The sequence below is a fragment of the Stomoxys calcitrans genome, chromosome 4 (genome assembly GCF_963082655.1).
Source record: "Stomoxys calcitrans chromosome 4, idStoCalc2.1, whole genome shotgun sequence".
In the NCBI taxonomy this organism is placed as follows: Eukaryota; Metazoa; Arthropoda; class Insecta; order Diptera; family Muscidae; genus Stomoxys; species Stomoxys calcitrans.
The window spans coordinates 31,455,401-31,480,877 of record NC_081555.1 but is presented as its reverse complement, the minus strand read 5'-3'; the positions used below and the strand labels follow the sequence as shown (position 1 = coordinate 31,480,877).

The 25,477-nt window shown below is 37.6% G+C and overlaps 3 protein-coding genes and 1 long non-coding RNA gene across 10 annotated transcripts in view; 2 read left to right on the top strand and 2 right to left on the bottom strand.

Annotated features, from left to right (window-relative positions):
* LOC106083916 (rho GTPase-activating protein 190) overlaps window positions 1-1,834 on the bottom strand; it is a 39,692-nt gene extending 37,858 nt beyond the window's left edge. For 2 of the 5 annotated variants that reach the window (XM_013247235.2, XM_013247236.2), the window contains exon 1: window positions 1,610-1,833. The gene's annotated coding sequence lies outside the window, so the exon portion shown is untranslated. Of the gene's footprint in view, window positions 1-756; window positions 842-1,060; window positions 1,145-1,609 lie in introns of those variants that run through there. The other 3 variants (XM_013247228.2, XM_013247229.2, XM_013247231.2) reach the window with 3 other exon arrangements.
* Window positions 932-1,624, top strand: LOC106083917 (uncharacterized). Its single transcript, XR_001220729.2, has 2 exons — window positions 932-1,004; window positions 1,071-1,624. It is a non-coding gene; the product is annotated as an uncharacterized LOC106083917 (long non-coding RNA).
* A 1,243-nt stretch (window positions 1,835-3,077) lies between the features above and the next one.
* On the bottom strand, window positions 3,078-6,792 carry LOC106083928 (integrator complex subunit 2). The gene is made up of 3 exons (XM_013247251.2): window positions 5,912-6,792; window positions 5,532-5,779; window positions 3,078-5,471 (listed from the first exon to the last, which is right to left on the bottom strand). Exons 1-3 carry the CDS (start codon window positions 6,716-6,718, stop codon window positions 3,167-3,169), a joined length of 3,360 nt encoding a protein of 1,119 aa, XP_013102705.2. The 5' UTR covers window positions 6,719-6,792; the 3' UTR covers window positions 3,078-3,166.
* A 2,758-nt stretch (window positions 6,793-9,550) lies between these two features.
* LOC106083918 (spectrin beta chain) overlaps window positions 9,551-25,477 on the top strand; it is a 31,185-nt gene continuing 15,258 nt past the window's right edge. For 2 of the 3 annotated variants that reach the window (XM_013247240.2, XM_013247238.2), the window contains exon 1: window positions 9,551-9,626. The gene's annotated coding sequence lies outside the window, so the exon portion shown is untranslated. Of the gene's footprint in view, window positions 9,627-10,384; window positions 10,475-25,477 lie in introns of those variants that run through there. The other variant, XM_013247239.2, reaches the window with a different exon arrangement.

Sequence of the window (25,477 nt, the reverse complement as noted above, 5' to 3'; positions counted from 1 at the left end):
AATAGGGTAAAAAATGCTCCTTTTATAGGCGCATTACACAATATCGGGAGATCGGTAAATATGACAGGTATATCCAAATATGGTCCAATGTCCATTCAAATCTTCGTCTCTAGGAAGAAAAACATGCCTGTACCAAATTTTAAGACAATCTGATGAAAATTGCCACCTGTACTTTGTAAACAAATTAACATGGACAAACGGACACCTTCTGGGTGTTACAAACAAATGCACTACGTTATAATACCCTGTACCATAGTAGTGGTGTAGGGTATAAATAAGTTCAAAACATATATACAACCACATCCATACATATGTAGCAACAATTTTAATGTTTCGCAGCAACTACAGAACTCTGTAAAATCACTACAGATAATAGGTAAGTATGGGTTTATGTCTTAACTAATGAAAATTGACATTATCTTCACTGCGTACTGCACTTTAGTTTCTCTCGGTATTAAAGAATCTCCTTGTATTGCATATACCCGATAAATGGAATAGATATCTTTCCTTATCATCCTTTGCTGGATATGTCTTCATATATTATGACAGTTTGCAGCTATGAAAACAAATTCTTGTGAATTTTCACTACATAATGCATACAAATAAGAGGTATTCAATTTACCCCATGAATAACACGACAAAAAAGTTTTCGTTTAAATTTCACAATATCTCATGCTGTTATTGTTGCTTCACTATATAAAATACTAAACTTGTGTAGATAAACAAATCCGTGGGATAGAACACTTGAACACTTACACTTCTATATATGTGTATGAATATATGTATGTACTTATATACATGTAATTTGCAAGCAAGCAGGCATTTGCACTTCTATTCAATTACAAGTCCGGAAATTTTTGTATTGTCTGCCAAAACCTGTCGTTCGGAAGGAAGAGCACATATATACAAATCTGTTGAAAAAGAGCGGGCGGCCATAGCCTCCTCTATTCTCCATTCTCTTTGTGAGACATTGTGGTGTGGTGTGGTGTTTACTACACATTAAGGTAGATTACTGATTACTCCGTCAAATGAAAACTATTTTATGATGTTTCATGCTTACATTATTTCAGATTTCTCAACATTTATTTATAGATTTTATGGCAGAGTTTAAAGAGCTGCGATAATTGAACACCGCACAAACACAAAATTACTTTTCAACATCTATTACTCATGGCGTAGATCTTATAACTTTCATCTGGGACAATGGCGTTGCATTAAACTAATAGTCGCATTTCTCCTCTCCTGTGCTTGCGCACTAACACAACGATGTCACAACGAAGTTTTGTGTTTTTTTTTTATTTTTGTCTGGACAGATGGAAAAATTCACATAGTTTTTTTCATAAAACAACTTATCAAAAAATTGGAGACAAAATACATTAATTTATCACTTTTTTTATACAGTTGCTTATTATTTCTTTGAATGTTATATTAGATCAAAACGATGATGTAGACAAAAACAACTACCCAAAAAACCACTTTAATGTCGTCTCTGAAAAACACGATTAATAATTACACACTTTTACATGATTTCTTTTTAGATTTTGTTTCTTTCTTTTAAAACGAACATTGTCAAACACACATTTTAGCAAAATAATAAAACTTAACTTACAAACTGCACTCAAAATGTTTCTTGTTAATTATTTTCTAACTATTGTATTAGTTTTAGATTCCACGCTCGCATTTCTCTGAATTTCGTTGTTCTGGGGTATGTTGAGCCATTATAAAAATTGTTTATCCGAGTTTTACGCAAAATAATGGTGCAAGGAGGCCCCCGACAATTCTTTTTCCACGTAAATACACACCCGACTTGTCACCAGAGTACGAAGCCGAGGAGATTTCAATTTTACTTCACCAGCGACGGCGCCGTTTTCATCGGCTCGTTCGGCTTAAATATAGCCGCCGATCTTGGCAAAAAAACAACGGCTGAGCCAAAATGGTGCATACCAAGGTATATTCATTTGCAGGTATTGTCAGTTACCCAATAACAAAATATTGAGTCAAAATCAGCGATTAGTGCAACTCTGATTTTGTGTATGTTACTAGTTCGCGCCATTTTTTGTTGTGTGTGTATGGTTGTTAACTATTGGGTTGCCCAAAAAGTAATTGCGAATTTTTCAAAAGAAAGTAAATGCATTTTTAATAAAACTTAGAATGAACTTTAATCAAATATACTTATTTACACTTTTTTTCTAAAGCAAACTAAAAGTAACAGCTGATATCTGACAGAAGAAAGAATGCAATTACAGAGTCACAAGCTGTGAACAAATTTGTCAACGCCGACTATATGAAAAATCCGTAATTACTTTTTGGGCAACCCAATATAATACACACACAACCAAAACTCGTTGACAGATAGTGCACATCGCGAGAAAAAATTTTACTCAGCTGTTTACGGTACACTACCTGGTAATTATGTCATGGAATGAACCCTAGATAGTGCACTTCGCGAGAAAAATTGTACTCAGCTGTTTGCTGTACACTAGCTGAGTTAATCCCTCTTATTCCGGTTGGCGATTGCGTAGTAGAATGTCGGAATTTAAAAAAAAATGATATTATGGTTGTCGAAGACGAAAGTTTGTTTAAATTTTGGTATCAAGCAAATTGAGTTCGACTTTCAAATGTGACAAAAACGATTGATATATAAGTTAATTGGATTCTAAACTTCATCGCGCCTGTTTTTCGAAAGAGTATGGAACCTACTTTATATTATTTTGTTTTAATAAAACATCAATATGTTTCTATTATCAAACTGTCAAAGCCGAATACCACGAAATGTAAAATTCGACTTCTGCTACGACTGCGATCAATTTTCGCCTTCGACTACGGGAATAAGGGTTATTATGTCTTGACTACAACTAATACACTACACATAATATGTGCCCGGTACCGGTAGCTCCCAGCTGAGCTTAAAGTTTTCACAATAAACACCACATAAAAGCAACCTGTGTGACGTTCATAGCTATCGTGAGTCGCCGAGTCCTCTGGGTTACGTGGGGTGTTCTCTTTTTAGCCTAACCTTATCGAAATGCGTCCGCCAAAGGTGTAAGATATGTGTTTTGGTAGTCTTAAGCTGGAAATTTCTTCGTGAATTATAGAATGTGTTAATTTATGGAAAAATTTCTTAAGTAGGTATTTTTTTTGTAAAAAGGTGTTCTTAACTCTAGAATTAATACAGTTCGACTTTATTCACTATTTTTGTAATCAACGTTTCGAACGCTTCCTCAATCATAGCTATGTATCGTGGGGCTTCCTTGAAGCATTTATGCCTAGAATTTGCCGTCAATTGCATCTGCGTTGAATTTATACCAAGAGTACTTTGTGAATAAAGACTTCGGCCCGTTAGCATCAATATGTTGACGCAGTCATCGGTTAAAATTGGAAATGCCTCAGCGAAACGTATTAAAGATGGCAAAATATTACGAAGATACTTACACTTGGCCTCGGTGGAGAGAAGAGAAAGTGCCGACTGTATGGTGTTAATGCAAAATTTCGACACACTCAAACTCTTGGGTATGGCATACTTTAAGACAAGATGGGAAGTGAGATCGATGGTGAAAACCTGTTTATCCATCTCGGGCATGCTTAGGAATTCGTGCAAGAAGTCGATGCAAATATGCATGGAGGGGACTCCTTTGACCATCATGGGAATAACCTCGCGGGGGTATGTTTGGAAATGGACAAGTTTTGCCAATGAAGGTTCCGAAATGAACGATTGATGGATGAAAGAACAAATTATGCCTTGTGTTTCACGCAACTCGAGTGATGAAACGCGATCGAAGCTGTTGGTATGCATATCGGCCAAAACCTCGAGTAGTATATGAACTGAGGCGCTCTCCTGGGAAGCAATTAATGCAGTTTTCAATTCCTCTCTGTCCGTATCAATCTGCACCTGGCCATTTTTATCTATTATCTGCTTAGATTGCATTTGTATATTGAGATGAGCTTTAGAGGCAGCCAAACTGCCCTGTAGAATTCGTAGCAAGATTATTAGAGTGTGAGGGCATTGGAATACCTCGCGACTACACCGAAGCACCTTAAGAGGGTCTAAACTATTGTCCATTACAAATGAACACCGACTAATATAGTCCTCCGATGCCATAATGGAAGCCAATGATTTGCGCCAAAAACTAATGGGCAGCACTCCATTCAAGCGTAGCCAAATATCCAAATACAAATTTTTAATGGAACGTGGAACTTTTTGTTGAAAAACTTTGGGTAAATTTCTTACAATGACATCCGAATTTTGAGCTAACTCTTCGGCCGGCAATTTGAGTAGGGCCTTTAAAACGGGGATCGCCTTTCCAGGCTCAGTATCAAGTTTATCGAAATCAATTCGCTTTAGGGATTCACTAATTTTGGCAGAGAAATTCGGTGCACGACGAATGACCTTGTTACGACTCTGACAATGTTCCTCTAGCCAATCATCTACCATACTAAGGTGAGGATAATTTGAGACAATCAGTCTTAGCAGAGGATGAAATATGCCCACATACTCGTTGTGAAATTGTTGTGCCTTTTGCAGCAAATACTTCATGGGTAATTCAGAAAGGAAACTGTTAGTATACTCTTTGAGTTTGCGGCCACTCAAAGCGGCATTGGATAAATTAGATATACGGGTATCCTCATAGAGTACCAAATAATAGAGCATCAAAAGCTGGGCAGTAAGTGGGCATTGTACCTGGTACTTGGATAAATCATCCGTTTCAGAAGCGTTTGATGGTGTTCCACCAATACGAGGCACGGATATGATGTCCCCTATTACATGCGAACCGCAATTGCTGGACCGGAAAATGTGTAAAATTTCACTTTCCGAAAAGGATTTGTGCATATGGTCAACATTAACTTTTCCCTGCGGATTTGGCACTATCAAAGTGTTGACATACACATCAATCAGAGCCGGCATTACCGGATGAAGTGGACGCACAGAGTTGCATATTTGTTTGTATATCCAAGTCTTTATGGGCACCTTGTGCTTAAGGAAGGCCCTTGACTTGAGCAACTGATGAATACAATGAACGGGCAAATAACCAGGAATATTTGCATTCAATTTTAAGGTGACCGGTACTCGAACAGCATGAGAAGCTACGACCTGCTCCGTGAAAAGGTCTTGCGTAAACACTTGCTTAATTCGATTGGTGCTGTTCGGTCGTATCGGTATTTTCATAGCTAACGTTGAACACACTAACTCTCCAATTGCGGATATCTGATTGCTATGAAAATGGATGGCCAGCAAGAGCAGCATTTCTCCAAGTGACGTGCTTGCATCAGATCTTTTGCCAAAGAACACATCCTCCTTAATAAGCCACTGTAGCCATTCAATAGCCTTGTTCTCTAGACCTGTTGTAGAGACCAAGGAAGGGCAGGCAATCAACATGCATAAAGCCAAAGAAACAAATCGCATGCCAGAAGGCGAGGGCTGTGGTCTGCTTGTGACTAATTGGGCTAACGAATTCACTTCGTCATCATTAAATCTGAAAGTAAATTTAAAGCACCATTACGCTATGGGAAGAAAACCAAATTAGAGTACTTACTTTAAGCCAGCAATGCCTCGCAAAGCACAGTACAATCGCATTATTACAGCACCTTGAACTGTGTAATCTTCGCCCTCAGTACTACTACAATTGGCCATTTGCATAATGTTAAGCAGCTGCTGCAGCAACTCGGCTCTTACCATGATTAACGCGTCCCCTTTCCTTTTCTGACTTGAGTGAACGTATTCGGCAAACCAGGTGCGAACATTTTGATCGTTACCCAGTAACATGCCAGTCAAAAAAGAAATCTGAAATTATATTTTACCTTAGTAAAGCTTTGATATGTGAGAAGAAGTTTGCCCCTGTTCCTTAGTGGAATGTGCATGGGCAAAATTTGCAATTTGCAAAACTTTTTTACAGACCAACACCATTCAACATACCAAGTCTTGTGGATATTTCAAGCACAATTTTAGCATAAATGAGGGCACCTTCAATATTTCCACACATATGGCTCTGGTTGAAAGCGCTTGTGTGGGATTTATCTCGCTCAGAGCCATCAAAAGCATAAGTTTTTGTTTTCCCTCATTTGACTCTTCGTCGCAGTTAATAATCACGTGGGTTATGACATCTCGATAACAATCTGGGAAATTGGCTACCAGCGCACATATGATGCGGTGTCCATTTGGCACTTGTACCAGCGTATCGGTTAATTCCAAAATATTAAGCAGCGAAGGAAGTTCGGCAAGTGCAATACAGAGTATGTCGACTACTTCTTCCAGGTATATGCCATCATCTAATATTTCAGAGTGTACCAAAACTCCCGATTTTTGTTCAGACAATTGCCATTGGACGTTGAAAATTTCGGATAGAACAACACGAACTTTTCGCGTCACATCAGCCCTTTCGAAGCCCAATGCTATTCCAGTTTGTAAACCGAATTCCTGCTGGCCATCATAATACATAGACTTTTGACGTGCCTGAAGCTCCTTCTTGAGTTCTTGTTCCAGCTCATGATAATTTACTTGCAAATATGATACAATGCTATTTACAATTTCTATGCCAATAAGCACGGCCAAAATTTGTTTACGGGATTCCATTGAGGACTTCGTATTGTCCAGTGGCGAAAGAAGGCTCATACGAACCAAAGCCGGTAGCACAGGCCGTATTTCATTCTGGGGATAGGTACTCAGGGCAGTTATATCCAAATTTTGCATTGCGGCAAACACTCGGGCCGTAACATCCTGCATTTTTTTTATTATTGTCCAAATTGTTAGTTACTAGGGATATAAAAGTTTTCTTCTTCTTCCTCAGTCTGACATTCACGTAGAATGTAAGAGTCAGTGTTCACTAAAGAAAGTTAAAGTCCATGGTTGAAATAACAAGGTTGGCTCACTTGCCCAACAACAATGAAATCAACTATACGACCCTGTGGTGATGGTGGGGTAAATTCCCAAAAGACTTATGATTAAAAACGTATAAATTGTTGCTATTACAAACATTATTTTTATACAAGTTGGAGATGCTGGCAAAAGTTTTTGGGAAGTTGGGTTTATTTAACTTATACCAACGAAAATACTACAAAATCTAATTATTTCTACAAATGAAAGCTTAATTCGTTTCTTTTTAAAGAGTTTTGGTTTTCATTATTTATTAATTTCGAAGGGGTGGGTTTTGGTTGAAATTGCAACAGCATATACAAGGCTATTTTAAAAAGGTGGTTTCACTCGAGCAGCTTTTAACAGCCGGCCAGGTTTGACAGTATTAAGATGTCAGATTTTTGTTTGCATTCTCTTTGTTGTTATCTTCTTTCTCCTCTCATGTACGCACACTTATACACACACGCTCACAAATTTGTCAAACCACCGAAAGGACGAGTTAGGGAAATTTTTCCCTTGTAAAAAAACGTAAACGTGGTAAAAAACCCGCCTTATCAGAATTTTCTACAGCATTTTTTTACTTTTTTCAACATCTGACAATTTCTTATTGAAATTATTTGAATTTGTGCCACTTTTATGATATTAGGAAGACCAAGCAGATCGTAATTCTTGGTCGTATACGGTCTTTGATATAAACTGACGTCTTAATACCGGCTGTTTACAGCTGTTGTTAATCCACCGTGGACTTGTTTTCACTTCAAGCTCGATTATTCGACTTTTTTAGTTAGTGAAAATCGACTTCGACTTTTCGATTTTTGTACACAAAAAGTCGATTTATCGATTAGTCGAAAGTCGACTTTTTGATCCCTAGTCGTCTGAAAAATATTGTGTTTTCAACTGTGAAAAAAAGAATAGGGTACTAGCCTTTAGGGATTAACCGATAACTTGCTACTTTATCATCCCTACTTGAATTAATCGATTAGTTCAATGGGATTTGTTTTTCCTTCCCATCCTTAGATTTGTTTTCTCTCTCTCTCTCGAAGTTTCGAAAAGTCGAAATCCGCTCTCTCCGGGTCCGCTCTCCCGCTCCTCCAATTCTCCCACCCACTTTCGTTGCGATCGCCGAATTCCTTGCCCACTTTCGTTGCGATCGCCGAATCCTCCATTCTCATATAATTCTTAAACAAACAACAATGTAAGAGAAAAAGAGAAACACAACATGTGTTGCTGTCCCATTCTCCCATTCTCATCTGTTATCCCATTATCCCTTTTTTCGCGGATTCGCATTCCCGAATTCCATATTCCATATTTCCAATATTCCATGGAATGGAAGGTGAAAGCCCAACAATCGATTTTTGTACACAAAAAGTCGATTTATCGATTAGTTGAAAGTCGACTTTTTGATCCCTAGACTCTATCACTCTATCTGTAAATATTAGTGTATACATAATTTTCCGACCGTTTCAAAGTTAGTCTGTCGTTGAATGTTGTTGATTTTTATATTTTTATTGAAGTGAAAATCGACTTCGACTTTTCGATTTTTGTACACAAAAAGTCGATTTATCGATTAGTCGAAAGTCGACTTTTTGATCCCTAGACTCTATCACTCTATCTGTAAATATTAGTGTATACATAATTTTCCGACCGTTTCAAAGTTAGTCTGTCGTTGAATGTTGTTGATTTTTATATTTTTATTGAAGTGAAAATCGACTTCGACTTTTCGATTTTTGTACACAAAAAGTCGATTTATCGATTAGTCGAAAGTCGAATTTTTGATCCCTAGACTCTATCACTCTATCTGTAAATATTAGTGTATACATAATTTTCCGACCGTTTCAAAGTTAGTCTGTCGTCTGAAAAATATTGTGTTTTCAACTGTGAAAAAAAGAATAGGGTACTAGCCTTTAGGGATTAACCGATAACTTGCTAATTTATCATCCCTACTTGAATTAATCGATTAGTTCAATGGGATTTGTTTTTCCTTCCCATCCTTAGATTTGTTTTCTCTCTCTCTCTCGAAGTTTCGAAAAGTCGAAATCCGCTCTCTCCGGGTCCGCTCTCCCGCTCCTCCAATTCTCCCACCCACTTTCGTTGCGATCGCCGAATTCCTTGCCCACTTTCGTTGCGATCGCCGAATCCTCCATTCTCATATAATTCTTAAACAAACAACAATGTAAGAGAAAAAGAGAAACACAACATGTGTTGCTGTCCCATTCTCCCATTCTCATCTGTTATCCCATTATCCCTTTTTTCGCGGATTCGCATTCCCGAATTCCATATTCCATATTTCCAATATTCCATATTCCATGGAATGGAAGGTGAAAGCCCAACAATCGATTTTTGTACACAAAAAGTCGATTTATCGATTAGTTGAAAGTCGACTTTTTGATCGCTAGACTCTATCACTCTATCTGTAAATATTAGTGTATACATAATTTTCCGACCGTTTCAAAGTTAGTCTGTCGTTGAATGTTGTTGATTTTTATATTTTTATTGAAGTGAAAATCGACTTCGACTTTTCGATTTTTGTACACAAAAAGTCGATTTATCGATTAGTCGAAAGTCGACTTTTTGATCCCTAGACTCTATCACTCTATCTGTAAATATTAGTGTATACATAATTTTCCGACCGTTTCAAAGTTAGTCTGTCGTTGAATGTTGTTGATTTTTATATTTTTATTGAAGTGCTAAATGAGTAAATGCAACTTAATTGGAATACAGACAATTTTGGGAAAAGCGAACTGTTTTATTTTACTGATTAACAATTTACGAAACGGCGGTAAGTTGTGTGATGAGGGATTATTTTCTTCACTTTATTTTCGTGGAAATAGGAAGTGCAAATAATAATAAATGAAAAAAGCTATTAGGCAAGACTGACAACGCCCCAATGAAATGAGGGCCTTGCTATTCCAAGCAACGGTCAAAAAAATTAAATGTTATAGATATATGAGATACACAAAAAACAAGTGCAACGCAAAGACGAATCTGAAAAAAAAGGATACTACGAGTTATAAACTGTGTTTTTAGAATTTGAGAAAAAATATGAATCTTAAACACTTCTTGAATCATGCACACTCATACATACATGTGTGTACCTACGGATATGTACATTAGGCCATCGATTGATTTATCTATACATTGAGGTTTTGCTGCTGCTTTCCACTACTTTTCGCTCACGGCGACGACGACGACGACGAATATATACGCTCTTCTCGTCTCATTACTGTGTTGATGACATCATTTTAATCGGTCGATTCGCTCGCTCATTCGTCTGCCCGACCAAAACTCTGCTGGTAGCTAGCTGTCTGATTGTTTTTGCTTTCTTCGCTTACTTGCCGCATTAACCTACAGACGGAGAGAGAGAGAGAGAGAACATCATTTTGGGGCTGTGTGGTTTTATGTGTGTTGTGTTCTTCATCGTCGTCGTCGTCGGCAACAACTGCCTCGCGCACTGCCAGTTGATTCAATGTGTTCCAAGTGAAAAAAGTTAATTTTACCTTATTTATCGGCCAGAAATTAAATAATAGAAGCACAAACTAAGTGAGAAAAAATACATATTAAAACATTTTTGCTGTGGCAACAGAGACGAAATAGCTAATCAAGTGTGAAAATTGAAAACGAAAGAATGTGAGTGCGTTTGTTTGCGGAGCAGACATTGTGAGAGAGGGAGATCTATGAAAGTGTGTGAATAAAAAAATTATAAAAATAATAAAGTGATACAAACTTGGTAACAATCGAAATAAAAACACCATTTCTAGATACTCCGAAACAATCTGAAGGATCTTTACATTATTCATCACCAATTCATCATAGAAAAAAAAAACAGCAGTGAATGACAAATACAAAATATTATCGATTAACACTCATAATTTGTATAAGTGCCAGAATCCTACCACACCATTATAAAAAGAGCCCACGTACACATGTGCATACATATATGTGTGTGTGTACGTAAATGACAAGTGAATGAAAAAAGGAGAAAGTTGAGCTCATTTGGGCGTAGTATTCAGCATTCTAATTTATTTTTTGTATGCGTGCTTAATGTTTATTTTTCTGTTGATGGATGCGTTTATGTTGTACAATTGGATGACTGACAGTGCACAATTTTTGTATAAGTATGTGGTTTACCACAATACAATGAAGATGGTGATGTGTGTAGTCCGTTTGGTGGGAACGTTAGGGGGAAGACATTTGATCTTTATAATAGATTTGGTCTTTTGATTAAGAATTTTTCGAAAAAAAAGTTCGCTCAAGTGTTTCATATTCTTTCCCCATCACTACCCTCCATAATAGTACATTATCTATATCAGATAAACAGGTCAACAATGTGCGTAAACGATTGCTGAATTACTGTTTTACATTCTCTGCTTGTAATTGTAGAGGCAGTATTACAATATAATGACAAATTGAATCACATTTTTGGGTGTTTTCTAGTGAAAATAAGGTACAAAATAAGCTTTATATACTACATGTCATACTAAACTACTTACTTTACTTGGCTATGACAGAACATTTGTTCCACTAGCCGAATCTAGAATAGCGTTCCAAGCGTCCCATTTTTTTAATCTCTGACACCAACTTTCGAGGTTTCTCCCACCGCTTGATCTTAACATTGGGCTTTTGGTGGTCCCGGTTTGCATGTACCACCGTGTTTGCTTTCAAAAGACTTCTTTGCTGGGGATTCTTCTTTATCCATTCTGACAACATGACCTAGACAACGCAGCCATTGTATTTTAAAACGTGTAACTATGCTATGCTCGTGGTTCATACGTCGCCTTATTCTCCATTAACGTCAACTGGTCCATATATTTTACGAAGAATCTTTCTCTCAAACACTCCAAGCGCTGCCTCGTCTGCTTTCACATGTACCCATGCCTCAAAAAATGAATAGTCATGAATTTATGAGAAAAGTGAACCTGGTACAGGCCTTTTCAATAGATTTAAATTTTATTCGTCGAAAAAGTACACAACGTTTCATTCGCCTTTATGGTTGTCAGATTAATTGTTTACTCTAATTTTCATAATAGATTGTTGTTGTTGTTGTACCAGGGTTAATCCGGTACATACAGCCGGCTGCCATGGGATTGATAATAGACTGGTAAAACTATTAACATTTTCCTTTGGAGCCAAAAAAAAAATTATCTGGAAAAGCGGTAAGAGTATTAAACTGCATATAAAAAAAGGAGGAACGTCCTCATATGTGTGCAAAATTTCATAAAAATCGGTCCAGATTTACATATAGGTCCCATATATATCTTTCATCCGATATGGCCTTTTAGGGCTGTAGAAGCCGCAATTTTGGTCCGATCTTTACAAAATTTTGCATGAAGTGTTTTATTCAACGTCCTCGTATGAGTTCTTCAGGCTATAGAAAACACAAATTTCGTCCGATTTTGCATGAGGCGTTTTATTTGAGGTTCCAATACGTGCGCAAAATTTCATTAAAATCGATCCTGATTTAGATACAACTCTAATGTATATATTTTATCCGATATGAACTTTTAAGGCAGTAAAAGCCGCAATTTTGGTCACATCTCTACAATTTAGGGCGTGAGATGTTCTATTCGACGTGCCAGCATGTGTCGTCAAATTTGGCACAGGTTTCCATATAACTACTTTTATCCGATATGGCCTTTTAAGGATGTGGAAATCCAAATTTGTTGTCCTATCGTAGGAAAATATTACAAGGTTCTATTTGATGTTTCAATAGATATTCAAATTAAAGCCTGACTAGATTTCGAGATAAGTTCTACATATAATAAGTACTACGTACACCAGGTGGTATAGGGTATTATATAGTCGGCTCCGCCCGACTTTTGCCTTTCCTTACTGTTTTTTTTATAAATTCGTTGGGTTGAAACGCTTGTGTTTTTACCGGTTCCCCAACTTTTTGTTCCCTAAACAATAAAACAAAAGATTACTGATTTGTTTTTCTGCCATTACGTTTATTTTCAATGTAAATTTCTTCCCAATCGAAAAACTGGGCTTTAGCGCATAGGTTTGCACCTCCTTCAGATTTTTGATTCCCATTTTTCAGAAATGCTTATCCCCTTGCTGTATATATAGGCCATGCAAAGGTGTCCCTTGTATTTGAGCTTGAGTGAAGCAGCACTCATTGATATTGCGGAAGTTCTCCGTCTGTTACTGGTTTGGTTTTGTGGTAAAATTTAGAAAAGTGTGAATATGTTAATATTCGCAAAATTGAGATTAAAAATTTTTCAGGTGTATTCATTCAGGCAGTTAATATAAGTCTTATTCCATGTAGTTTATGTTTTTGGAATGGTTATGTCAAACTGTGGGTTTTTTCTTCCCAACAGATTAATTTCTATTTACATGTTTGTGTATATATCCATGTTATTTCTCTATTAATCTTGTTGTTTTCAACCAAAATCTCGTCTATTCACATTTTTATAACCTCCACCAGAGGATGGGGCCAACTAATTTCGTCATTCTGTTTGTAACACCTCGAAAAATGCGTCTAAGACTTGATCGTCATGTCATTTTAAGTCGATCTAGCCATGTTCGTCAGTCTATCTGTCTTTTTATTAGTGTAGGTCGGTTGGAATTGTAAATGGTCCAAATCGATCCATGTTTTGGTATAGCTGCCATATAAACCGATTTTGGGTCTTGACTTTATGAGCCTCTAGAGGGCGCAATTCTCGTCCGATTTGGTATCACTTTTAACAACAGTGCTAAGTATAGTTTAAATCGGCTCATAACCTGATATAGCTGCCACATAAACCGATCTGGGGTCTTGACATCTACAGCTTTTAGAGCGTCGCAAATCGAGAAATAACCTGGTATAGCTGCCATATAAACCGATCTGGGATCTTGACTTTTTGAGCCTCTAGAGGGCGCAATTCTCATCTGATTTGGCAGAAATTTTATGCATCGGCTTCTCCCATGACCTTCAACATACGTGTCCAATATGGTCTGAATAGATCTATAGCTTGATACAGCTCCCATATAAACCGATCTCCCGATTTTGCTTCTTGAGCTCCTACAAGGCGCAATTCTTGTCCGAATGAACTGAACTATTAGACAATGACTTCTATAATATTCAGCGTTCAATTCATTTATGGTTCAAATCAGACTATAACTTGATAAAGCTCCAATAGCCTAAAGTTTTTATTCATTATTCTTTGTTTGTCTAAAACTAGATACCGCACAAAAAACTCGACAAATGCGATCCATGGTGGAGGGTATATAAGATTCGGCCCGACCAAACTTAGCTTACTGGTTTTATTTGCTTTTATTGCTATTTTTCTCAAAATATATTATAAACCGGTTGTGTTGCGGTTCAGTCAATGTCTCTAATATTTTGTTTATTGTTTGGAGAACCTTAAATCCATTGTCATCAATTTCATAATTTTTTTAAACATTAACTAGTTTTTTTACGACTTTAAGCTGCAAGACAGCGGGAATCTACGATGTTTTTTTTATGTCACTTTTAGATAAAAAGCTTGATGATCGAAGAATTTAGATCTATCTAAAAGAACTACCTTACTCATTCCAGCAGAAATTGGTATGCCTCTATCGAAATGCAAGCGTTGGCGTTGAGTCAGTAATTTTACATTATGAGACACAACACAACATTGTGCGTAGCTGTGCGAATATTAGTCCACCCCATGCCACTATGGACATACACCTAAACCAGTGGTTGTTGTAACAGTGTGTTGTCATTACGATGATTGGCATAAATATCCCTGGAGAACGTATTTCTGAACACAAAAACCGCCCTCGACTGTCGCAGATCTCTCAACGAGATGGCTGAAAAGTTCAAAATTCACCTGTTCTGGGTGCCGGGCCAAAGAGATATCCCTGGGATTCTAAAGCAGACGAGCTTGCAAAACTAGGAATTCCCTTACATACTCCAGGGACACTGGAATGCCTCTAGCGAAATGAAAGCTAAGTTTTCAGGTCCAGGCCCGAAGGGCAACGAATGATAGATGGTCCCAAAGAGGGGGCTATGAGCATTCCAAAACTATGTGGCCTCATCTGGACTTGAAGAGGTCTACTGCTTTGCTGTTATTGGCTAGAACAGACGTCTCAGTCATTGTGTCCGCCATGACAGATCATTGTCTAATCGAAAAACATGGTGACAGACTGAAGGTTGCCAGCAACGACTTTTGCAGATGCTGTGGGGACATCGAGGAAAAAGAGACTATAGAACACCTTCTGTGTGTGTGTCATGCACTAGCAGTTAGAAGGAGTTCCACTTTTGGTTCTCATTTCTTTGAGAACCTGTCTGATTTAGCGGATGTTAACATTCGTTATTGGGCTTTTTAAAGCGATCTGGATGGTACAACGGTAGGAACTAGAAGGCATCTTCCTTCTTCTGTTCCCGTGGTATCACAATGGACGAAAACGTCTAAGTGAGTCTGATGGCAGACTGCCACTTAAACCTAACAGTGTGTTGTGTTCTATTTTTCTTCTGCTTACCTCTGTTGAATATTTAGATTCAGGAACTCTGCGACTAAGGTGGGTTACGTTTAGAGGGATCTGGGTCTGATACGAGTGAGTCTGGATGGGCAGTTAAACAGGTGCCGTGTGTCGTGGGATCTCCGATCACAATCGGGACATACATCCTACACGTTGGCATCAATTCTTGCTCTGCAGGAGTTGAGGCGGCTGCATCTGCCTGATCGTAATTGAGTCAGAACTATTCTGGTTTGTCGAGGGAGGTCAATTTAGTTACCTTCAATGGGAGGCGGTCGGTAGCTATGCACAGCAATTGCTACTGTGTCTGCATGAGTGTTGTCTAAGCCCGCTTGATCTGGTGGTTCTTTCTAGATCGTGTAGATCTACCTTAAGGCTTCTGGGCGGTGGCTACTTAAACACTAGATGATGATTTGGAGGGTCCCTGCGATAACCACCGAGAAGGTATTGCTTAGACAGCATGTAGTTATATCTTCGCATGGGGTGGAATCTTTGCCTCTTGCTGGAGGTGGTCTACGTTAGAACTGACGTGTTAATCCTAAACCAGTGGTTGGCTTGTTCTGCGCTCTAAATACTTAAAAGCAACCTAGAAGAAGTCTATCCCATCTAATGTAATCTCTTTGGCCCCACAAGTTGGTTCAAGTCTGATATCGTGTCCTTACCTAAGTGCCGGAGTCTGTTAGCCGTGAAATCCGGGCAATGGCATAGTTAACACCCCAACGTCTCCCCTTTATTTGACCTTGTCGTATGGCAAATGGTTAGGGAGTGGTATTGAAAACAATTACGGATTTTGTACGTAGCAAGGAATTCCTAACTTAAAATTTTCTTTTTAGAAATTACTTTATAGTTTTTAGAGCGCACGACAAGCCGATTACTGGCTTAGGTGTATGTCCATAGTGGCATGGGGCGCATTAATATCTGCACCCTCTTTTTAACCTAATCTAACCTAACCTATGGCAAATCGTTCTGTTGAGGATACGTGGCGCGTCAAATTGGTCCATCTTCGTCTTTCTCATGAACAAGCATATATTAGTGTTCTCTCTGTTAATATTCGAATCTCTAGGTTTGGCCCAGCCGTAAGCTATCTCCAAAACCCTTTCGCCCTCCCTGCAAAGCTGATTCGGATCCCCACACTCAGAAAAAATCTTATTGAAAATACGTATTAATTACATCATTCAAGTTAGTTCATGGTCATTACTCACGTGTAATAAAAAATTCTTATAGGTTTAGAAAATTAGCTTGGTACAAAAAAAGACTAACTTATCATGAGTATAGATAAATAGTTTATGTGGTATTAGTAATTTTACTTAAACAAATTTGTTTGGAATTGACGAGCAACTTTCTAAACATGGGTAAAAGCACATGATCGTCGATGATACCTCTTCTGAAACTTATTACTGAATAAACTATTTAAAGAAATTTGGAAAAAGTTCCAATTTCCATTTCATGAGTTCACAATAAGTGAACAATTTAAGAACAATTGAATAACTCTTAGTCAGTATTGAACTGTTAGTTAGTATTGAAATTGATTTTGATGACGGTGGCATTATTAAACCCGAGGAATAATGTGGGACATAACTTTAACGTATGAAATAATAAAAATCATTTTGCTGGTTCGAGACTTGAACCAGCAAAAGCAGAATCACATGCTCTGTGCCACAAAAGCTTCTACACATTTTATCTCTAAATGTTATTTTATGTTATGCTCACCTCACTAGTGATAACATTGTGATGTGGATGAATGCGTCCAGCGTCTGCTTTGTTTATTTTTTAATGTTTTCAATAGAAAGGACGTAAGGCCTAAAAGTCTCTGGTGTCGCATAGCTTGCCTTGCCGGGCTTGGGTTTAAACATCACACTTGCCGCCTGCCAACCTTTCTGAGTCAGGCAAGTCTGAGGCACGCTGTGAATATATCAATAAGATGGGTCGGAATTCCGCCTCCTGTAATAACCCTGAATATTTCATCAGCTCAGTTCAATATGATTTAGGTCTCGTTTTTTCTGTAATTTTGAAAAATTTATGACATTTGTCTTTCTCTTATATGTTTGTGTTTTCAACTCACTTCAAGTGTATGGCTATAATTATTTCACGCACATTTCTAATATTTAACCGTCTTTCTCCATTTAAAAAATTGCAAACGAAAAATTAAGTTTTTAAATGTATCCCTACCACTTTTATGAAAGCAAAGGAGAATACCATGTCTGCAAACTTGCCCATTAAGAAACTGGGACAAACTTCCCACAAATCAGTGAGTGCTGTCCGATTAAATTTTAAGCTCAATGATAAGGGAGCTCCTTTTTATAGCCGAGTCCAAACGGCGTGCCGCAGAGCGACAGGTTTTTGCATGGCAAAGTACCTCACAAATGTCGCTAGCATTAGGAGTGGATAACCACCTCTGAAAATTTTTCTGATGTTCCAGCCAGGATTCGAACACAGGCGTTCAGCGTCATAGGCGCACATGCTAACCTCTGCGCTACGGTGGCCTCCATACCATATCTAGCAATCCATAAAATTTCCCATCTTGGTAAAAGTTCAAGCATAACATTTTCATACAGTCAAACTTGTACCTAATCCGGAAATTGTTTCATCCATGATGTTCTTACTAAGAATAACAAATTGTCTATATACCCATAAATGGCAGCCCACTCCATCGGGTCAATCCGGTACGTACAACAGGCTGCCATGGGATTGTTTTTGTCTTGTATTTCTGTGTTAAACATGTTGAAACAAGATTGATATGGGTACCTATCAAAGCAAAGTAAAACAATAATTAGGAAGATCCTAAACTCCTTAAAATCCTGGTTGAATGCAATCCGTTGTTACTCATTTATAGAAGGACAACGACATAATTAATGTCCTATGTACCTATATACATATATATGTATCTCCATTTTGCATGATTACCTCAACACAATTAAGAGAAAGGAGCGTCTATTACGAATAAAATACCAAAACAAACGACTAAAAGACAAATGAAATTTGTATACATTGTCAAAATATTTTCTTGTTTTCGTTTTCTGTAGATATTTTTTTGCTCTCTTACTCTATTTGCATTTATTTCTCTTGTGTTCTCACTAAATTTAGGCGGTGACAGGAATACGTAATGATGTTTTATGTCTATCTATATTCTTTTTTAAATTCTTCAGACAAACTTTTAAATGCCGTTTTTGTTCCGCTACGAACACGCAATTAATTGCTATGTATGCTTTCTGAATTCATTGATGTTTGTGACATACAGCGAAGAGGTGACAAACAACCACACATCGTAGATAGTTTTTTCAGAACAAAATCTACATTCGCAACCATTTTTATGAATATGTGTGTATGTGTGCAGACGCTTAAGCTCTTCTTCAAGTGTAAATCAACGAAAAATTACGTAATAGATAAGAGTTGCATGTATTATTCAAGTTTTCATATTTGTTATTCGCCCATTTTATTTTGTATTACTCTTTCCTTGTTCATTCTCTTTTTTTAACATCGCCGCTACTTCCAATCAACAAACAACCACCATCTCACGCCAACAAAAACCGCACAGATACAATAACCTACAAACAAACAACCAGCCATGCCACCACATCCAAACACACTTGCATATATGTATGTATATGCCGTAGAGTTTCTCAGCACCGAGTGCGAATGAGCTCATTTTTGTTATTCTATGTACCCTCTCCACCATGCGACAAGAACTTTTCACAATGATTTCATACATGTGTAAAATATATCTACGTATTATGTCTGAATGTCGCCCTGCGTTTGTTTGCATGGGGAGATTGGCATAAGCTTTACATATAGAGACGCGGCATGTATGCTCTAAATTGGATATGCAATTATTAGTTTTATTCTTGTTTTCAATAAACACATTCAGGCATATTACGTACGTACATATATATGTATGTATATACATTTATGTGGCAATTGTGTTTTGTTTTCAAATTGTACAACAATTTGATCTCGATTTGGGGACATGTCAAAGGTCGCATAGCTGAAATATATTAACTGTACGTACGTACTAATATGTGTATATAGACTTTAAGCCCCCTTCTGTACATTCGATTATGTGTTTGTGAATCAGTCCCAATAGTTATCACAAATTTGAAATACTTACCTACTTTGATTCTTGAAATTTATATGAGACAATCGGAATCAGAATATCATTCGTTCCACACTCTTAGCTCATCACTTATCAAATGATAAGAATTTATGTGTTTTAAATGTATAATGCATGTTGTATATGTGTGAATGCGAAAATGTTGTTTCGCACAAATATATTTTTGTTTGACCATATACCTACTTAGATAAAAGTATACACATTGGCATGTGTCGATGTATACAAAAGAAGGATGCACCTGTATTTGGAGTTCAAATAGTCATTCCTCGATAATGGTATCAGGGTTTCCATTATATTTATTTCCCAAAAAGTAAAATTGCACTTAAGTGCAATAATTTTTTTTATAAAGCAGTGTACTCTGTCCTGCTTTCGGAATAGTTGTAAAAAAGCTTGAACAAAATACATAGGTACTTTAGTTATATATTTAATCATACTAGTCATAGGAATTTTTTTGCACCAACACAATCTTGTCTTCAGAATAATTGTTTTTATGTGCTATCTTTGAGTTCTAATCGTAATAAAGACATTTACTTTTTTTCATTAGTTTTCAGTTTAAAATTTTTTATGGAGTTTTACGGTTGTTCTTGTGAAAAGACTAAAATCCCCTTAAAGAGGGTATTAAGTTCGTCACATTAGGCCCATTAAGTGGATTTTCTCGCTTAGTTTGTATGGAGAAAAATGCTATCCCCGGTTAGCTAAGCGTTTAATCTTATCACCTTTTATTAAAACATATGGTGTCATCATTCAATTTGAATGACAAAACTAAAAGAGAAAGAACGGAACATATTTTTTCAATGATTAAACGTTCTGGAATGGCAAAATTGATTAGGATTTTAAAAAAATCACTCTTTATTTATTTCATTTCATGTAATGCGAAGCCATCAGGCCTATAGACAATCACACTATGCATAAGACGTACTTTTTCTAACATAAGTTAAAAAACTACTCCGAGTAACATTTATTAAAGATTAGAATGACTTATTTTGTTGATATTTAATTATTTAGGATGTATATTAGTGCTGCCAACGTTAAAGTACACAGCGTTTTATTTACCCATAAGCCCTGCAAACATTTTCTATCGTAAGAGTCACTAAATCTACGCTTAAGGAAGTGGAAAACCATCTCAGGCGATATAATTTTTTAGTCTAATTAGTGTCTCGGTACGGGAGAAAACGTGCGACTTGGCGATATATCCCAACGTGAGACTAAAAGGGGGCTACAAAAAGTTTAAAATTCGATTAATCGCGTCATTTAAAAAAAAAGAGTTAATTCTCTTTTTTCCAAGTTTTTTTCGGGTGTTAAGGCGAACATGTTCCCGTACTTTTAGAGTAAAAATTCAATGTAGCCTAGTTCATGTATATCTACTTTAAGGCTTCTTGGGGGGTGGATATCTATCCACAAGATGATGATTTTGATAGTCTCTGCGATAACAGCCCAAAAGTTATTACTTAGACAGCAAGTAGTTATTACTTCACACTAGTAGGATCTTTGTCTCCTGATGGAGGTGGGTGGTCTACATGAGAACTGAGAAGACAGCCTGTTGCAGTTCGGAGGGCGGCATTTTGACAGATCTTAATATTATTCCACTGCGTGTCACAGAGCTGACGAGACTACACTGGCGCTGCATAACTTATCCCAGATCGGCCAGTTGCTTTGTACGTGGTCAACAAGGTTCCTTTGTCTGCACCCCAAGTTCTGCCGGCAAGTGACTTGAGGACCTTGTATCCACTTTTGACTTTATCAAAGATTGCTGTGGCATGTGGGGAGAATGTGAAAGAGCTGTCAAATGTGACGCCAAGTATTTTGGAACACTTGATGGTCGGAATCATTTCACCATCGACCATCACAGTCGGCCCGCCATTCACCTCACACGTATTTGTAGTGAACAATGTGGCCGAAGATTTGGTGGCAGATATCTTCAGATTTTTTGCACCGAAATATGAGGCATGTTCGTAAGGTGGATGGACGTGTTGGCAATGTCCTCAAAAAGTTTGGAATGGCCACGAGGACCGTCCTTTTACATGGCCTGGGTTGATTAAAGCCACGGCAAATGTGTGCGGTGATGACATGCAAAGCAGTTGTTGTGCTATGCAGTCTACGAAATCCATGTTGATGCTCGGCGATTGAAAATTTTTCTACGAGGCTCGGGAGGAGTAATGCGTCTATGCTCCTGGTGAGAGAAGGGATATTGAATGCAATTTCATCTCGTATTTAATGGATGTTATACCACTTTTATACACATTATACTTTAGCGTTCCTAATTTTCAAAAATTCTCGCACAATAAAGAAATACAAATTCACAATAGAGAGATTTCGAACGATTTTACCCGTTCACGTATTCCGTAATTCGGCCTCTGAACTTAGCGTGAGCCTTAAGTTATAAAATATACATACATATTTGTAATAGATGTTCAAGGGATACTTATAGCAGAGTACTGCATTATCCAAACCAATATAACATTCACATGGAATTATACACTCATGAGACAACCGTAGCTTTGAGGTTAGCATGTCCGCCTTTGAAGCTGAAAGCCTGTGTTTTAATCCCGGCGAGAACCTCAGCGGTGGTTATCCTCTTCTAGTTTTTGCGGCACTTGTGATATATATGGGTTGCCCAAAAAGCCTTAATTACTTTTTGGGCAACCCAATATTTGCCTTAGATAATCAACAATAAACACTCATTTGTATATGTAAGAGAAGTCCGCCAGCTGTTCATGGGCCCTATTTTTTTACACACTCATGAGATTTTCTCTTTAGAGCAGGTACGCCTCTCATTATTTTGATAATGATTTTTCATGCAATATATTTTGAAACCGTTAAATTGCATGTGATGTGGTTGCAAAGATATGAACACCAGTTTCAAATCTGAGGCAAAATTATCGCATACCTGTTCGAGTGCGATTTCGTACTGAAAGAAATTTTAACTCGTATTAAATGGAAGTTACACCACTTGTATAAAAATATTTTTTATCAAAGTTCTTGTAAATAATGATCGATTTTAATATTCGCGTTCTTAAATTTAAAAAATTCCCGTTAAATAAAAAGATACATAATTCACAATATAAAGATTTCGAACGATTTTACTCGTTCACGTATGCGGTAATTCGGCCCCTGATGGCAACTACATTGAGACCAGAAACTTTCCTTTAGGTTAAGACCTTTTTCTGTCAATTATTTTTATTTTATTGAATGTGAACTTTTTATGTTTGTGAATGTGGTGTACTTTTTGTATTTTATTTTTCTCTTCACCCAGCATTAGTTTCTTTTTCTACCTTAGTACATACATACTTAATTTGTATGTGTTATTTTTTAATCGCCGTGTTTTATCTTTTGACTCCCTACTGATTCCCCCAGTTGTGATGTGATAACTGAAAAAAGGCACTAAAGAACATACAACATTATGTACATAGTACTAAATAATTTTATATGTCAATAGTGTTTTAATTTTTTGTTGCTCACTTGCTCTCTGTGGTTGGAGTGACGGAAATGTTATGAAATACTACAATTGAAAACAATTTCGAATCATACCCCATTCTGTTGAGTGGTAGATCCACCCAATGAACGTGTAAGTTCATCGTCTATTTTAGCTTTAATGGGAATTGATACAAATTTGTGAAAATATAATGAGTCATTTTTATTTTCCGATCTATGTATGAGATGAATGAAAACAGCACCATTCCTTACCCCTCAAAAAAAAAGAAGGATGAGTAAAATAGCAATAAAAGAAATATGCAAACCACATATGAATGTATGTATGTATATTCACAAATACGTTTCTATACGATCGAAAAACTTTTCCAGACACCTGCAGATTTTTCCAATTGCGTAGAAAGAAAGTACTAAATCATCACGGTGGTCAAACTTAACTTCAAGATATCGGGCTAAATATCGGACTAAATATTCTTTATAAGATTGTTTTTTTGGAAATTTTTATTTTTGTAAATCTGGAATAATGAGCGGGTATACATACATACATATAAAGCTGATACATAAACAAATAGTTTATAATTTAAGTGTAATATGGCATTCTTCTGTTAACCAAAATGATTAATTCAATGCAACTGCACAACTGTTTACCTCACTTACGAAATATAGTGGAAATTGTTGTAAATCGGTTTTCAATTGCTAAAATATCTTCGACATTGATTTTATATACATATATGTATGCATATACAAACATATGGAAGTGCTAATAAAAATGATGCAATAAGTTTGTAACGGTATAGTATACATACACACACACTTCAAATATGATAGCTCGACGAGACTTTAAAATTGTAGAGGGACATTTTATAATCTTTGCAAGTACATGGGACATTATTTACAATATCACGTTCGCAATGATATTGTCATCGGTGTGGCATTTCCACGACACATATTGACTACTATACAAATGTAAAAGATTGCAAAGCGATTCAAAATTTTTCATTTCTTTACGAAAAAAAAAAACATTTTTACATTTTGTGATATATAGTTGTGAAATTAAGGAATTTCTGCAGAATAAACTCTTTCGGCGTAAAAAAAATCCATTCATTGCTTTTAAAGTTATAGTTGTGTGGTGCTCATAGTCATCCCGGCCGATACGGGGTGACTGTGAGCACCACACAGGCTGAAACTTTGAGCTCCGACTTGTGTGGTGCCCATCGTTATTACGGGAAGCTTAGCTGAAAGCTACCGTGCGCGTCCAAAGGTTGCGGATGGTGGAAAGCTCCGTTTTTATGCGGAGTAGCTGCAAATGCGGCCGCGGGCAGTCAGCGATTTTCGAGAGGAGAGTTTCAGTGAGGAGTCAGGTGGCACTGGCTCTTAATTAAATACTGAGTGCCAATGATACTCGAGATGATAAGGCGAGTTATTGGCGCCTTCAAATAACCAATGGCCAACATCAGCGTCTGTTATCAGGTTAGGGGCGGCTGGCGGCGAGCGTCGGATCTTGGAGCAAGCGGCTCGCCAAAACGAGGTATACGTGTGCAATCCCATAAAACCCATGCGGTTGGGGCGCTGGGCCAGTAACCCGCCCCCGGGAAACATAGAACTACTATGAAAAACAAAGGAATAGTAAAAACGGACCCCTCGCCCAACGTTGACGACCCACGCAAACGAAAAAAGGACCATGATTTGCGGATCTGCACCTGTAATGTCCGCACTCTTTATAGAGAAGGTGCAGTATACGCGCTGGTGGATGTATTAGAAAAGTACAAGGCAGATATAACCGCCTTACAGAAAGTGCGATGGACTGAGAATGGCGTCACTACAACACCAAACGGTGACGAACTATTGTATACTATAGCTGCCATAACACGAGGCATGAATTTGGCTGCGGATTTAGTCGGAGACTGAAACACCTTGTCTCCAGCTTTACTCAGGTGGATGAGAGGCTAGCCACAATCCGCATAAAAGCCAAATTCTTCAACATCAGCCTTATTTGTGCCCATGCCTCGACGGAAGACAAAGACGAGCAGACCAAGGATATTTTCTACGAGCGCCTACGGTCCAACAGTCGGAGAGTTTAGCCTCCACGAGATAACGTCCAGTAATGGGTTGAGGCTGATAGATTTCGCCGCGGCAAAAAACATGGTAGTTAGTAGCACCAGATGTCAACATAAAAATATTCACAAAGCCACATGGCTGTCACCCGATCAAAACACGAGAAACCAAATTGATCACGTTGTGATAGATGGAAATCATTCATCCAGCGTGTTAGATGTACGATCGATTCGTGAAGCGAATATAGATTCGGATCATTTCCTTGTTGCAGCAAAGGTTCGCACCCGTTTGAACATGGCGAGGAAAGTACGATCTGACACTGCACGGAAGCTCGATATTGGAAAGCTGCTAAAACAACAAATGGCAGCGGCATACTCAACTCGACTGACCCAACTACTTCATGAAAGAACTCCTTGTTCCGATGATGTTGTTGTTGTTGTTGTTGTTGTTGTAGCAGTGTGTTATACACTGAGGCGGCAACCCTTGCCGATGAAGAACTCCATAGGGTCAATCCGGTACGTACAACCGGCTGCATGGGATTGTTCCGATGATATAATGGCGTAGTGGCAAACTATTGTCCACTCCATGGAAAATGCCGC